Below are 12,608 nucleotides of genomic sequence, written 5' to 3'. Positions count from 1 at the left end.
AAACCAGCATTTAAATACTTAACATTTAGAGTTCTTACTAATAAGCACCTATAGTATGCTAAGGACTTCACTTAGAGGATTTCATTTTATTCCTATAACCATGGGACTGGGGTAGAAACTCATTAACAGTATTTTATAGATTAGGAAGATGGAATTGTGAGAGACAAACGACTTATCCAGGATCATGGCTACATGAACTTTCTAGAATTATGATAGCTCCCATACTTCATCATTTATTAGGGTTTGATTAAATTAAAGAAATCTTGAGTTTTGTACAACAATCTCCTCATTGCATATTACATAAGTAAGATCACATGAAATTTCCAAGAAGTGCCTTTAAGCTTCCCAGAACTACCAAAACTTTTCTAGTCAATGTGATTAGTTCAGATGAGAAAAAATATATGGACTACCTTGACCTTAGGGATGATATTAATTGTGTATGGTACTTCAAATTTGTGTTTTTGAGGGAGTTCATCTAGCTGGAGAAGTACACATCACACTGGAAGAAAATAATGAATAACAAATTTAAACTGTTAGGTCATATGGTATTGACTTAGCAGAATGTGGATTCAGAGGGAAGAGGACTCAGAGTGGGCTGGAATACTGGGGGCACATCAGATGAGAGACTACAGTAGAGTCATCAAACACACAGGCTCTGGAGCCAAACAGCCTGAGTTCAAAACCTGGCTTAGTCAACTGTGGGACCTGGAGGTCCTCATTGACCTCTTTACCCTCATTTTCTAAATGGACATCATCATAATACCTCAAAATGTTATTGCAGCTTTCTGTCTGCCTGCCACCTTCAGAGGCTGAATTCACAGTCCTGTGGAGGGGCTGGCTGCTTGGCTCTGAGCTGGTAGAAGGTGGTGTCCTCTCCTGGCTGCCCTTGGGAAGGAGCAGATCTGCAGCGCCAGGGGACTCCCATGACCCCACATGAGTGTACTGTGTGACAGCCCATATAATCTTGAGAATTCTAAAGTCTAGAAATCTCTCTCCTGATCTTCCTGAGGATTTCTGTTTAATTAAAAGAGCTGTTGCTATTTGGAAACATATTGAAATAAGCTGAAAGAGTAAGGATTTGAAACTCTGATTCTTACTGATAGCAACTGAATCAATAGGCTTTTTATTGTAAGAACAGGTGATTTCTCCCATTTGGAACTACAAGTCACTCTTATCCTCTGCCATGTTTGTATAAATTTGACTTTTTATGTACTAAAGGAATGAAATCATTATTTAACTCACAGATGCGGGTGGCTGAGAAGCAGCTGTCCTTCAGTCCAAGGCCTTCGGTTACCAGGCTGGGAAAGCTCTGAGACCTTCACAAAGGGCAGCTAATGTATTATCCTTCTGTCTGCAGACTCTAGCTCAGAGGGCAGTGGAGAGACAATTTGGGATGGTGATATAGTCCAGTGCTTTTTTTTTCTTAAAGCAAAGGTCTTCAACTTTGGCTGCACATTGGAATGACAGGGGAGCTTTCAAAAGTCCTAATGCCCAGGCTCCAGCCCAGAGATTTCCATGTAATGGGTCTGGGTGAGGCCTGGGATGGTGGACCACTCCCTGCCTAGTGACTCCAGTGTGCAGGGGAGTAGAGCCCCACTGTTTGAGAGGACCCTTCTTTACGGGGCAGCCACTCCAATCCAGTCCCTCCCCTTCCTGCTGCTGCCAGGTCTAGAGAGAGCACGGTTCCAGGCAGCCCTCTGCTTTTCCAGTGATCCTTCTGTGTATGCTGGAGACAAAACAAGAATGTTTGTGTATTTGGTTTATTTATTCGTGATAGATGTTCCTAGGTCAGATTTCCCTCTTAGAACCAGGATTTGGGGACCCTGATTACTTCTGTGAGAGGAGGAATGACTGCAGACTGCACTAAAGGACCGCCCCACTCCCCTACCTCTCTACACTGGCCTGTCTCCTCCTGGCGCAGGGAACAAGGAGCCCGATGCTGGCGGCTTTCAGCGGTGGTCCCTGCTGCAGCTGCGCGGTGGCCGCCTGGCTGGTTGCGAGGTCAAGTGTCTCAGCTTTCCTTCAGCAGTGTTATTGGGTTCCAGGACAGAATGATAACATATTAATGAAACCTCAGCTGCACCATTTATTTGTTCTCCATGGCTAATTTTCTTGTGCTGTAAATCACAGAGAAGAAAAAGATCAACAGGCAGAAATATTCCTTTAGTAAATCCCAGTGGTTAGACGATATGAAGTGAATAATTGTAGCCTATGTATTAAGCATTAATTATTTTACCTTACCTTCACCAGTCGGCTCAGCTTGGTATTTTTAGCCTTGCTGACAGCGCAAGTGCCTGGGCATAATGGCCACAGTTCATCTCCTCGCCGTCTCTGCTCATTGTGCCGCCCTGAGCCAGGGAAGGAAGCTGGTGTTTGCTAGGGGCATTCTCTGTGCCCTGGGCACACAGGTGGCCTTACAAGCCTTTTTGTCCTTGTGATAAATGTGCTCCCTGCCCAGCTCTGGGTCTTTAGATAAAATGTGTTAGGAGTTCAAGACCTGGAGTTTCTTTTCTTGGATTTGCTTCTGACCTTTAAGTGGAATCTACTATTTTCTACAGAGGGATTGTGGAGAAATGCTTCTCAGGTGTCGTATAGGAATAGTGGTTGTTTAAAACACAAGCCTGCTTGTGATTAATTTGACTTGAGAATTTCTCTCTTCCTGTAACAGTATAAAAAGGATGGCTGCAACATTATTTGGTGGAATAGACACAGAATTTGGGATTGGAAGTCTTAGGTTCAGATCCCAGTTCAGCCACTTCAAAGGCATGTATGTTTGGACAAGCTGAATCTTTCTGCCTCTGTATCATTGTGAGTAGATTCCGCTAACCCTAGTGTACCCTCAGGGGTATTGGGCGGCTCAAATGAAGTACTATTAAATGACAGTACTTGTGAACCTTAGCACAATATTACAGTCTCAGGTGCTTTTTCTAAATTCTCCTGTGTTCTTTCTCCATGTGGTTACTAGTTCTTACCAATACTGTTTATCTTCTCCCTGCTTTTACTCATGTTGGAATGCTGTCACCCTCCTCTTTGCCAGATCATCAACTCTTATCCATTGTAGAGGGTTGGTTTGCAGCTGCCGAAAGATACTTCCAAGTTCTGTCCCCCTGGTACTAATGAATGTGTCCTTTTTGGAAAAAGAGTCTTTGCAGATGTAGTTAAGGTGAGGCTCTTGAGGTGAGGTCATCTTGGATTAATCATGTGAGCCTTAAAAATCCAATGGCAAGTGTTCTCATAAGAAGAAAAGACACAGAACAAGGCCGTGTGAAGAGAGGGGCACAGGCTGCAGTTACACGGGGCCTAGGAATGCTTGGAGCCGCCGTAAACTGGCAGAAGCAGGGAAGGATCTTTCCCTAGATCCTTCACAAGGGAGGGTAGCCCTGCCAACACCTTGATTCCATTCTTCTGGCCTCTAGAACTCTGAGAGAATCAATTTCTATTGTTTTAGGCTCTCAGATTTGTGGTAACTGTCATAGCAGCCACAGGAAGTCAATGCACTCATCTTCTAAGGCTTGCCTCAGGTGTCCTCTGCTCCTGGAAGTCTCTCCCACCTTCTCAAGGCTGGATGAGGTGCCCTCCCCTGTATGCCTGTGACATACCTTGACTCTGTGTCTCCTTGTCCCAGCTCGTGCTGGGACAAGAATGTGTCTGTCTGCTCCGTGACACTGAGGGTTCTGTGACAGTGTCCTTGTGCCTCATTTATGTTTCTCACCTGGCATATAGCAGCTCAGGATATCTTTGTTTTATGCAGAATGAATTTTGCTCCCCAGCTCTCATCTTTATTGAGTCCCCACCAGCACATCAGCCTATGTTCTCGGTGCTTGCAGTGAGAACCAGTGTGTCTGGCTTTTCCTATGTGGACATCTTTCCTCTTTCTGTGCATACTGCCAGGTTAATATTATTTTGAAACTGTTAATCAGATACTACCTGCCCAGAGACCCTTAGCAGCTCCACACCACTTTTTCAAGTTTTACCACCACCTGGCCCCAAAGCACATTTCCAGCCTTATCTGCCACTAGCCTCCTCCATAAACTCATGCTCTAGGAAAGGAATCTGTTTTCCAGGGCCTTAAAGGACATGTGTTACTAATGTAAAACTTTTGCAAGAACTATGGATGACAGGAGAGCCCTTCTCTTCATCACTGCTGATGTCTCACCGTGCAGAGCCCTGGTCATTTCCCTCTCTTCTCTGTAGCCTTCTTGGCTGTGCTGTTTCTCTGTGCTCGTGTAGGCATCTGCATAGACTAGGGTAGGATATCGTGGACACATGCCTTTGTGGAGTAATAGGGTATTTACTCCTGATGTCAAGGGCCAGCTCTTCCCCATCTTTTCTTCTCCTTCATGGCCTGAGGGCCTCCAGTGGAGTGCAGGGCCTCACTAACTGGGTATATTAAAGATATTCACGCATGTGATATTAATACAGGGAAATTTAGCAACCTATCCTGATGTAGGCTTTTTCCCCAAATTTCCCTTAGGGCATTTATATTTTTTCTTTCTATCAAGATTTTATGAAAATGAATGCATTACTTGGAAACCTCCCAGTTCTCCAGGGTTTAAATAATGATCTCTTAATAAAAACTTTGTAAGTGGAAAACAGGCCTTAAGCTGGTGAGGAATATGGGAACTGTTCTTACGGAGGACAACCCCTTTCCTTACCTTTGGGTGGCTGGCCTTTGCCAAGCGGCTGAAGAATTTCTGGAAAGGTGTTGGATCTACAGAGAGGTGAAGGGAGCAGAGAGCAGAGCCTGGTTCCATAGGTTTCAGGCAGAGCAAGGTGGCCAAAAAATTATGCTCAGGAAGACTTCAAGGAACCCTATGTCCCTTGACCACCTAAAAATTGCATAAATCATCATCTGGACACAGGCATAGCTTTATTATCAAAACATTTGAAATTAGCAATTACAGTGACAAATCATGGCTCAGGTCAGTAGTGAGTTCCCTCTGATTACACAGTGGGACTAGAGAAAGTACTTTTATCTCAGGATAATCCTCAATTCCAGAGATTTCCATAGCACTTTTTCCCCCTCAGTGAAGGAAGTGATTTTTTTCAAATAGCATATTTTTTCTCGTATTTACCTGTGTAGGTGCAGAAAATTTACTACCCAAAAACTCTGTATGGCCTTCTCTCTATCAAAGGTGTAAAGTGTAAAGTAGCATCATGGGAAGGGTTTATGAGCCGGAGTTTGAATCCTGCCTCAGTTAACCTTTGTAACCTTGAGCAACTTACTTAATTTCTGTAAGCATCAGATTCTGGACATCTCTGTAATGAAAATTTTATAAGTAATAAGATTTTATAAAGTTCTTGAGAGTTGAATGCAGTCATTGTAATCATTGTATGGGGTTGGTATGTGTGGGGGAAGGACCAAAATGGTACAATGAGCTTAACATTTTATAGGTAATTGAGAGAATCAAATTATAGAAGCAATGTTGTCTGGAACGAAGGGTGTGTTTTAATTCTGCTTCTTAAGGGAAGTCATTTCCACTGCTTAATTCTTTGCAGAATAATGGGACTACTGAGCACCAGGTGGAATCTTTCATAAGGAAAAAACTGGAGTCACTGTTAAAAGAATCTCAAATTCGAGACAAAGAAGATCCTGATAGTTTCACAGTGCGGGCGCTACTGAAGGCCACACATGAAGGCTTAAATGCACACCTGAAGCAGGTATACGGTTCCCTCTTGTATGTGTCCTTCAACAGGAAAAAGAAAGCACCTCGTACTTTGTTTCTTATCATTTGTCATCTGTGAAATGCTTCCCCAATTTCTTGCATTTATATCCTCATATTGCTTGAAAAACAAAAATCCCCTATTGCAAGATGATGTGAGAAAGAGTTAGAACTGGGTTGGTGGGAGGTGGTAATGACTCACGTACTCCAGTGGGACCTTCAGGCAAAACCCAGTGCCCCTGGACTTATCTTCCCCATGCATATTCAGGTGAGGGAAGAAGCTCAGAGCCACCATGTACTTGACCCTCCCACATCTCCACATTCAGCAGGCCTCCATGGCATGTTGACTGCACCTCCTGAATGTGTCTCCCATCTGTCTGCTTTTCTTCTTCATGGTTGTGTCCAACTTAAGTCCAGTGTTCTCTCTCCTGTAGACTACTCTTGCTCCCCTCCAACCTAATCTCTACTCTGATATCATCACAATGTTTTAAAAATTGAAATCCAGTCATGTCACTCAACTGTTTGGAATTCTTTGGTGGCTTCCCATTATGCTTGGGAATAAATGACAAACTGCATCCAGGTTTCCAATGGCTGACATCGCTGCATCCTTGCCTACCTCTTCAGTCTCAGGTCTTTCCAGTCATACCACCTCCCACAGTTGTCAAGCCAGCCACAATTTTTTATACGCTGTGGTCTTCCTCACATTCCTTTCCTCTGCCTGGAACAATTCATTCCTACATCTGCTCTAGCTAACTTCTAATTAGTTTTTCAAATTGCATCTTCAATGTGATGTCTTAAATGAGTCCTGCCTTAACTGCTGGACTAGGTTAGCTCTCTCCTTTATTGCCAGATAAACACTCTCTGACACTGTTGTCCACAGTGGCCTATTAGAGCTTTTCTTGTCTGAATTTTTTTTTACACATTTGCAGTTATTTGTTTAATATTTGTCTTCTCAACTAGACTAATGTTCCATGAAAACAGGAACCATGTCAGTCTTAATAACCATTATTTTTCTGGCCTGTATAGTGCCTGAGAGAGGTCAGATTTGAGATAGATATTTGTGTACATTACCAGTATACATAAAGAAGGGGTGTGGAGTGGGAGAAGCTGGGAAGGCAGAGTAAGCCAGAGAGGAGATAGAGCTGGACAGAATCTGTTTAATCACAACTAGCTTGGTAACTGTTGTCTAACTTGACTAACTTCAGTTTTTATCTGTAAAATTGGGTTTAAGCATACTTATCTCTGAGGATGGTTGTATATATATATATATTTTTTTTCCTCGATAATTATTTTTTATTGAAGGGTAGTTGACACACAGTATTACATTAGTTTCAGGTGTACAACACAGTGATCCAACATTTATATACATGATAATTCTAGGTACCAGCTATCAGATGGTTGTATATATTAAATGAGACTATAAGTAATGTATGTAGCATAAAGCTGAGGCATAGCAAGTGCCACTGAATATGATGATCATATACCTAAACTAGCCTGAACAGCCCTGCTGCACACCTATTGTCCCAGCTGTTGTTAAACGTGCCCCCTCTTTCACTCTTACAAGGGTTCTGTTTTAGACAATAAGGTTCCCCTACTGTTACATGGGCTATTAGAAGTAGAAAGGAGCTCAGAGGAAGTGTCCGTTATTTGATTTTTACAGATAAGAAAACAGATTGAGTGAATGGGTTTACCAAAGGGCATGTAGCTACTTCGTATCAGAACTGGCTCTCCTCACGTGGAGAGCATTGTTACTTCTATAACTACATCTGGCTACCTTCATAATTCCATAGTTTTTGAACAGTTAATGATGAGCTTCAACTGATCGTAAAAGGCAGTCAAAATACACAAACCAGTCAACTGAAATCACCCTGTAAGCCCCTGTCCTCACCCCTCCAGCATTTTCTGAACTGCCTCTTTTCCCTGACCAATTCTCAGTCTTCCCCTCTCCGTGCCCCAAATTACATTTTTGATTACTCTCTAAGGATATATTTAGATGCCTTCCCTGGCCTTTGGATTTTAAATGTTTTTGTTCATTCACATTTATTCCGTTTATGTGGTTCTTTGTTTAGCTAGAAGTCCTGGGAGGGCAGGGCCCGCTGATCTCTCCTTATACCATGTCATTAGTGGTGAACCAGTCAATACATATTTTTAGGGATGACAATTGAAAAAGAACCTTAAACCTTTGAGCAGGGTAGCTTTTCTGTCCCCTAATAATAAGCTCAAGCAAGAAGATCTCTGTCCTGGAAAATTAACCCACGTGAGGAAACATTCAGCTGCTACAATACTTCTATCCAATGCTCATCACAGAATTATTTCGATGAACAGATATGCTCTGCTATAGTTTTTTAAAGAAAAACAATTTTATTACCTCATAGATATGCTTGGATTTTATTTATTTTTAATGTTTTAAAACCTCAAATGGCAGTATCCAATCAATCAAATTATTTTACTCAACAGAATTGGCTCTTAATGACTTTCGTCCTTTTTTCAGAATTAAATCTACTTTTAACTGAAGATAATTTATTCCCACTCAGGGCATTCAGAAAAATATGTGCTGTGCTGTGGAGAGCCTTGTGAATTGGCACTGGAGGGGCCTGCCCAGCTGAGAGGCCCTTGAACTCGGCTCTGGGAAGCTGTTGGCAGCTACTGTCTCCTGGCTGGTTCCCAGGCCTCTTCACGCCAGTGCCCTCCTCTCGTGAGCCAGACACAGCAACCTTTGGACTAGTGAAGGGTTGGGGCAGCAAGAAACAAGCAGGACCAGCTTGCTGCACACCTAGAGGCAGACAGAGTGAGGGTCCCCCTGCCACCCCTTTAGAACTAAGGGAAAAAACAAGAGCAAAGAGGACAATTGCTTATAATATGCTTTATTTACTCAGCATCCAGATGTGAAAGAAAGTGGAAAGAAATCACATGGACGGTCTCTCATGACCAACTTTGGAAAACATAAGGTATGAATTAAGAGGGCAAATGTGAATAAGTTAACTAATTTAAAGAATCTGGAAGGTAATGGGAATATCATCATGATCTTGGAATAACTAAAGATTCCTTAAATAGGACCCCAGAAAAGGGAAGAGTTGATAATAAACTACTTTAAAACTTAAGAACCTCTAGTCATCAAAATTATCAAAAAGTGAGTGGCATATGGGAAAGAATATTTGCAATACACAAAATCCAGCAATGAACTTGTATCCTGAACATATAAAGAATTTCTGTAAATCAATAAGACGAGCACCCTAAACTTCTAAAAAACAGGTAAAAGACTTAAATGGTACTTTATGAAAGAAGACATCCAAATGGCTAATGTGGAACAGGTGCTCTCACCATTATCAATTCTCTAGGAAATGCAAATTAAAATAACATGAGATTCCATATACACCCATCACAACAGCAAGCAAAAAGATTGACAACACCAAGTATCAGGATGTTGAGTGGCATGAACTCCAGTAAAGGGAATGTGCATTTGTGCAACTACTTTGGCACACAGTTTCTCACTGTCTGCTGAGTCTGCGCTAGGCACTGTGTCTATTATCAGTTCAATTGTTAGGTACATGTCATGAGACTGAAACAACAATATTTATAGGGTTGTTACTTGTACAAGGAGGAAACAGTTCAAATGTCCATTAAAAATTGTGTATTCACATAAGGGAATATTTATCAGCAAGGAGAATGACAAAATTACGACTACATGCAATATGTGATCTTCATAAACATGACATTGAGCAAAAGAAGCCACAACCAGGAGAATAGATGCAATTTGGTTCCATTTATATGAAGTTCAAAAACAGACAAAAACAAAAATCTATGTGGGAAAAGTGAGGATAGTAGTTACTACCTTTGGGGAGAAGGTAATGACTGAATGGGAGAATCGGGTCTTTTGGGCAGATAATATTCCAATTCCATTTCCTCATTTGGGTGATTTCACTTTGTGGAAAGTCATCATACTGAGCACGTATGATTTTTACACTTTTCTAAATGTATGTTATACTTCAATAAAAAGATAAACATGTTATAAAGGAAATCAGCTATTGGATGGTGACCTTCATGCACGAAGTTCTGTAAGGTCATTTCTTGTACTTGAAAGACTTGTATCTGGAACTTCCTGCCTCATCAATAAAATAATTTATTAAAAGGTTGAACAAAGAAGTCATTATATTAAAAAAAACAAAAACAACCATAGTATTCACTTATAAAGATTGCTTAAACGATTACTTTTTTCATGTAATGGACAATTATGCAGCCATTAAAAGGTGATCATTCTGAAGAGTTCAACATGCAAAACATGAAGCAAAAAAAGATGAAAATTTGATTATATGGTATGATAAGATGTCTCTTATCATATGATAAGAATGATATGTAAAGAAAAGACACCATCATATTTTCTGTCATTGGTGATTCATTACGTATTTCCACTTTTTACACTTTATATTTAAAAATGAACTTTAAAAAGACAGATTATTGTAACAATTCAAATTGCTAACTAAATGTGGAATTAGACTTATTTCATTTCTTGATCACAGCAACCCATTTAAATTAAAACTATCTTCCAAAGTAAATCTTCTAGGGAGTACTTTAGCTACTATAGATTAGAATTTATTATGCCTCAAGTCATAAGAATGAATGTCCATGAGATTATTTATAGATTATTTTTTGAAATATTAATAGTATTTGAAATATAAACTTATGTAGCTTACAGAATTACTTTCCATGCCATATAATTTAATTATCACAGCAGTAATAATCCTTTTAAGTAGGTGTTATTGTCCTGCTTTTTTTAAAACCTAGAGGCTAGAGAGGTTAGCCCACTTACCAGCTTGGTGAGAGGCCAAGCTGGAACATGAGCTGATCAGATGCTGGGGTTCCCACTGCATGCACACTGGGGTTCTCATGGCATAAATAGCACCTGAGAAGGTTCCAGACTAAATTGGTGCCTCACTGTTAGTCTAATAGAGTTGAGTTTGTTTATGCCAACAGTGTAGCTTTTTAAAAAAAAATTTGTTGAGTATGAAAATATTTAGAAAGTGATATGATCCTGTAGTAATGTAGGGATGGAGTGCCTTTGCCTTTCTAAGCTACAATTTCCAGGTGTCCAGGGCACTCTCTCTGAAGGTCTTACCTTTGGAGAGGCTGTATTTTTGGTGGCATTGTTATCTGTAATTACTAGGGTTGTATTGTTGAGGTATGTGCTGCCAAATATTGGGATTATCTCCAATGTGGTGGGGATGAAACCACATCATTCCAGAAAGGCTTTGTGCCTTTCTGCTAATTGGTTCAGGAGATACCTGATTAGTCCTGCAACCTTTCAGTCTGAATCCTGTGGGTAACAATTTTCCTTCTGCTGCTAGAAATTAAAATTGGTCAAGATCGCAAAAGAGTAGTTTGATTTAAATGGTTATTTGAGTGCATACTGATGAAAAGCAAAAATGGTAGTTGTTCATTTAAAATAGTATTACTTTTTTAAATGAAATTTTCTTTTTATAAGTCAATAGGAATAGTGAGCTCCCTGTACATAAGGGCATTTTATCCCTTATAATCATTTAAATAGATAGTACAACTTTGACCCTACTTCTCACAGAGGTCTTCAATGTATGACTAATAAAGTCTTTCTAAGAACTACATTTTTATGTGAGCTATAAATCAAGGTTAGGGCATAAAACCCTCAGTTATGCCTCATTATTTTAATATAATTATGGCTATAGGCATGCTTTTTATGGTGAGGCAAGCTAAAATATCTGGTCGATTTCTTTTTCCTGCAAGTTATTGCCCATGTGTGTGGGTATTGTAAGGCCCAGTCCATTCTCTATATGTTGTAGATACACCTGATGCAGTGAATTTGTTTACTGTGATTTTTCCAGCAGAAAACCACAAAATCACGGTGTAAGTCTCATAGTACTGATGACGAGGAGGATGCACAGCAGAATCCAGGCAAGGAGACTGGCCAGCTGTACAGGTAGGAAAGCATCCCACAGTTCTTCCCCGGACTTCTGGGCCTCTCCATCCCCATCACTTTGGGAGCTTCAGTTGTATAGGTCTAGAAGACTGGATCACATGTAAAGTGCTTGGCACAGTGGGACATGTGAAAATCAACTGGCTGTGAGATGATAATGCACATAGGGTGCTTACACTGTGCCTGGCGCAGAGTGAGCTCTTAATAAGTGCTAGTTGGAGCAGTTGTCAGGTACAAGCTGTCTTCAGAGAAGAGAGAGAGGCCACATGAACTATAGAGAGGGCTCTCATTGGAGGGGAAAGGAGAAGATGGATAGTAAGCTTGTGTTAAGACCCAGGGATCTGAAATCAGCCAGACTTCAAACTCTTGTTCCTCCAAGTTTAACTTGGGGCAAGATAGGCTCCTTATTTGTAACTATTTCCTAGGGCATTGTATGGATTAAAGGAATTAACCTACTTAGCCTGATAAGCCTTACCCCAATTAGCTAAGCGCTCAAAAATATTAGCTGCTGTTTTCTTTATTACTACCAGTAGAATTTGGGATAAGTAAAATGACCATATTTTCAGAACCTAAATTGTGACGCATGATTTGATATAGGATTTTCTGAAAGTTTATATATATATAGCAAGTCTCACAGTGATAGGACATAAGTTATCTCATAGACTGACATATAAACACATGCATGTGTGTGAACACACACACCCCTGTGCCTTTATTGAAAGACTGAAATTAAATGAAGTTTGAGGCATAGAGGTCCTATAGGAATGGATGATATTTAATGTTTAGTTAAATCATATATTTGAGCTTCACTTCAACAGAATGTTCATACATAAGATAGTAACTAAGGGCAGAGGGGATGTGTGTGTCCCTACCCTTAGGGAACAGAAAATTCAGTGTAGTTATGGTCAAGGATATAGTAGAAGTAGGACTACCTTCCAGGAGATTTCTGCTCTAAACGCTCTCAAATACAAGTTTGAGAAAGGCTCAACTCTGAATCATAG

At 40.6% G+C, this 12,608-nt stretch overlaps 1 protein-coding gene across 5 annotated transcripts in view; it reads left to right on the top strand.

The window, feature by feature from the left end:
• PLCH1 (phospholipase C eta 1) overlaps positions 1-12,608 on the top strand; it is a 194,096-nt gene that overhangs the window by 161,271 nt on the left and 20,217 nt on the right. For 3 of the 5 annotated variants that reach the window (XM_057499436.1, XM_057499432.1, XM_057499437.1), the window contains exons 11-13: positions 5,500-5,661; positions 8,540-8,611; positions 11,519-11,610. In XM_057499436.1, coding sequence (XP_057355419.1) covers positions 5,500-5,661; positions 8,540-8,611; positions 11,519-11,610 — 326 coding nt within the window. Of the gene's footprint in view, positions 1-5,499; positions 5,662-8,539; positions 8,612-11,515; positions 11,611-12,608 lie in introns of all 5 variants that reach the window. The other 2 variants (XM_057499431.1, XM_036904145.2) reach the window with 1 other exon arrangement.

The sequence above is a fragment of the Manis pentadactyla genome, chromosome 1 (genome assembly GCF_030020395.1).
Source record: "Manis pentadactyla isolate mManPen7 chromosome 1, mManPen7.hap1, whole genome shotgun sequence".
NCBI classification, from domain to species: Eukaryota; Metazoa; Chordata; class Mammalia; order Pholidota; family Manidae; genus Manis; species Manis pentadactyla.
The sequence above is the reverse complement of the archived record's forward strand: the minus strand, read 5'-3'. Positions and strand labels throughout refer to the sequence as shown.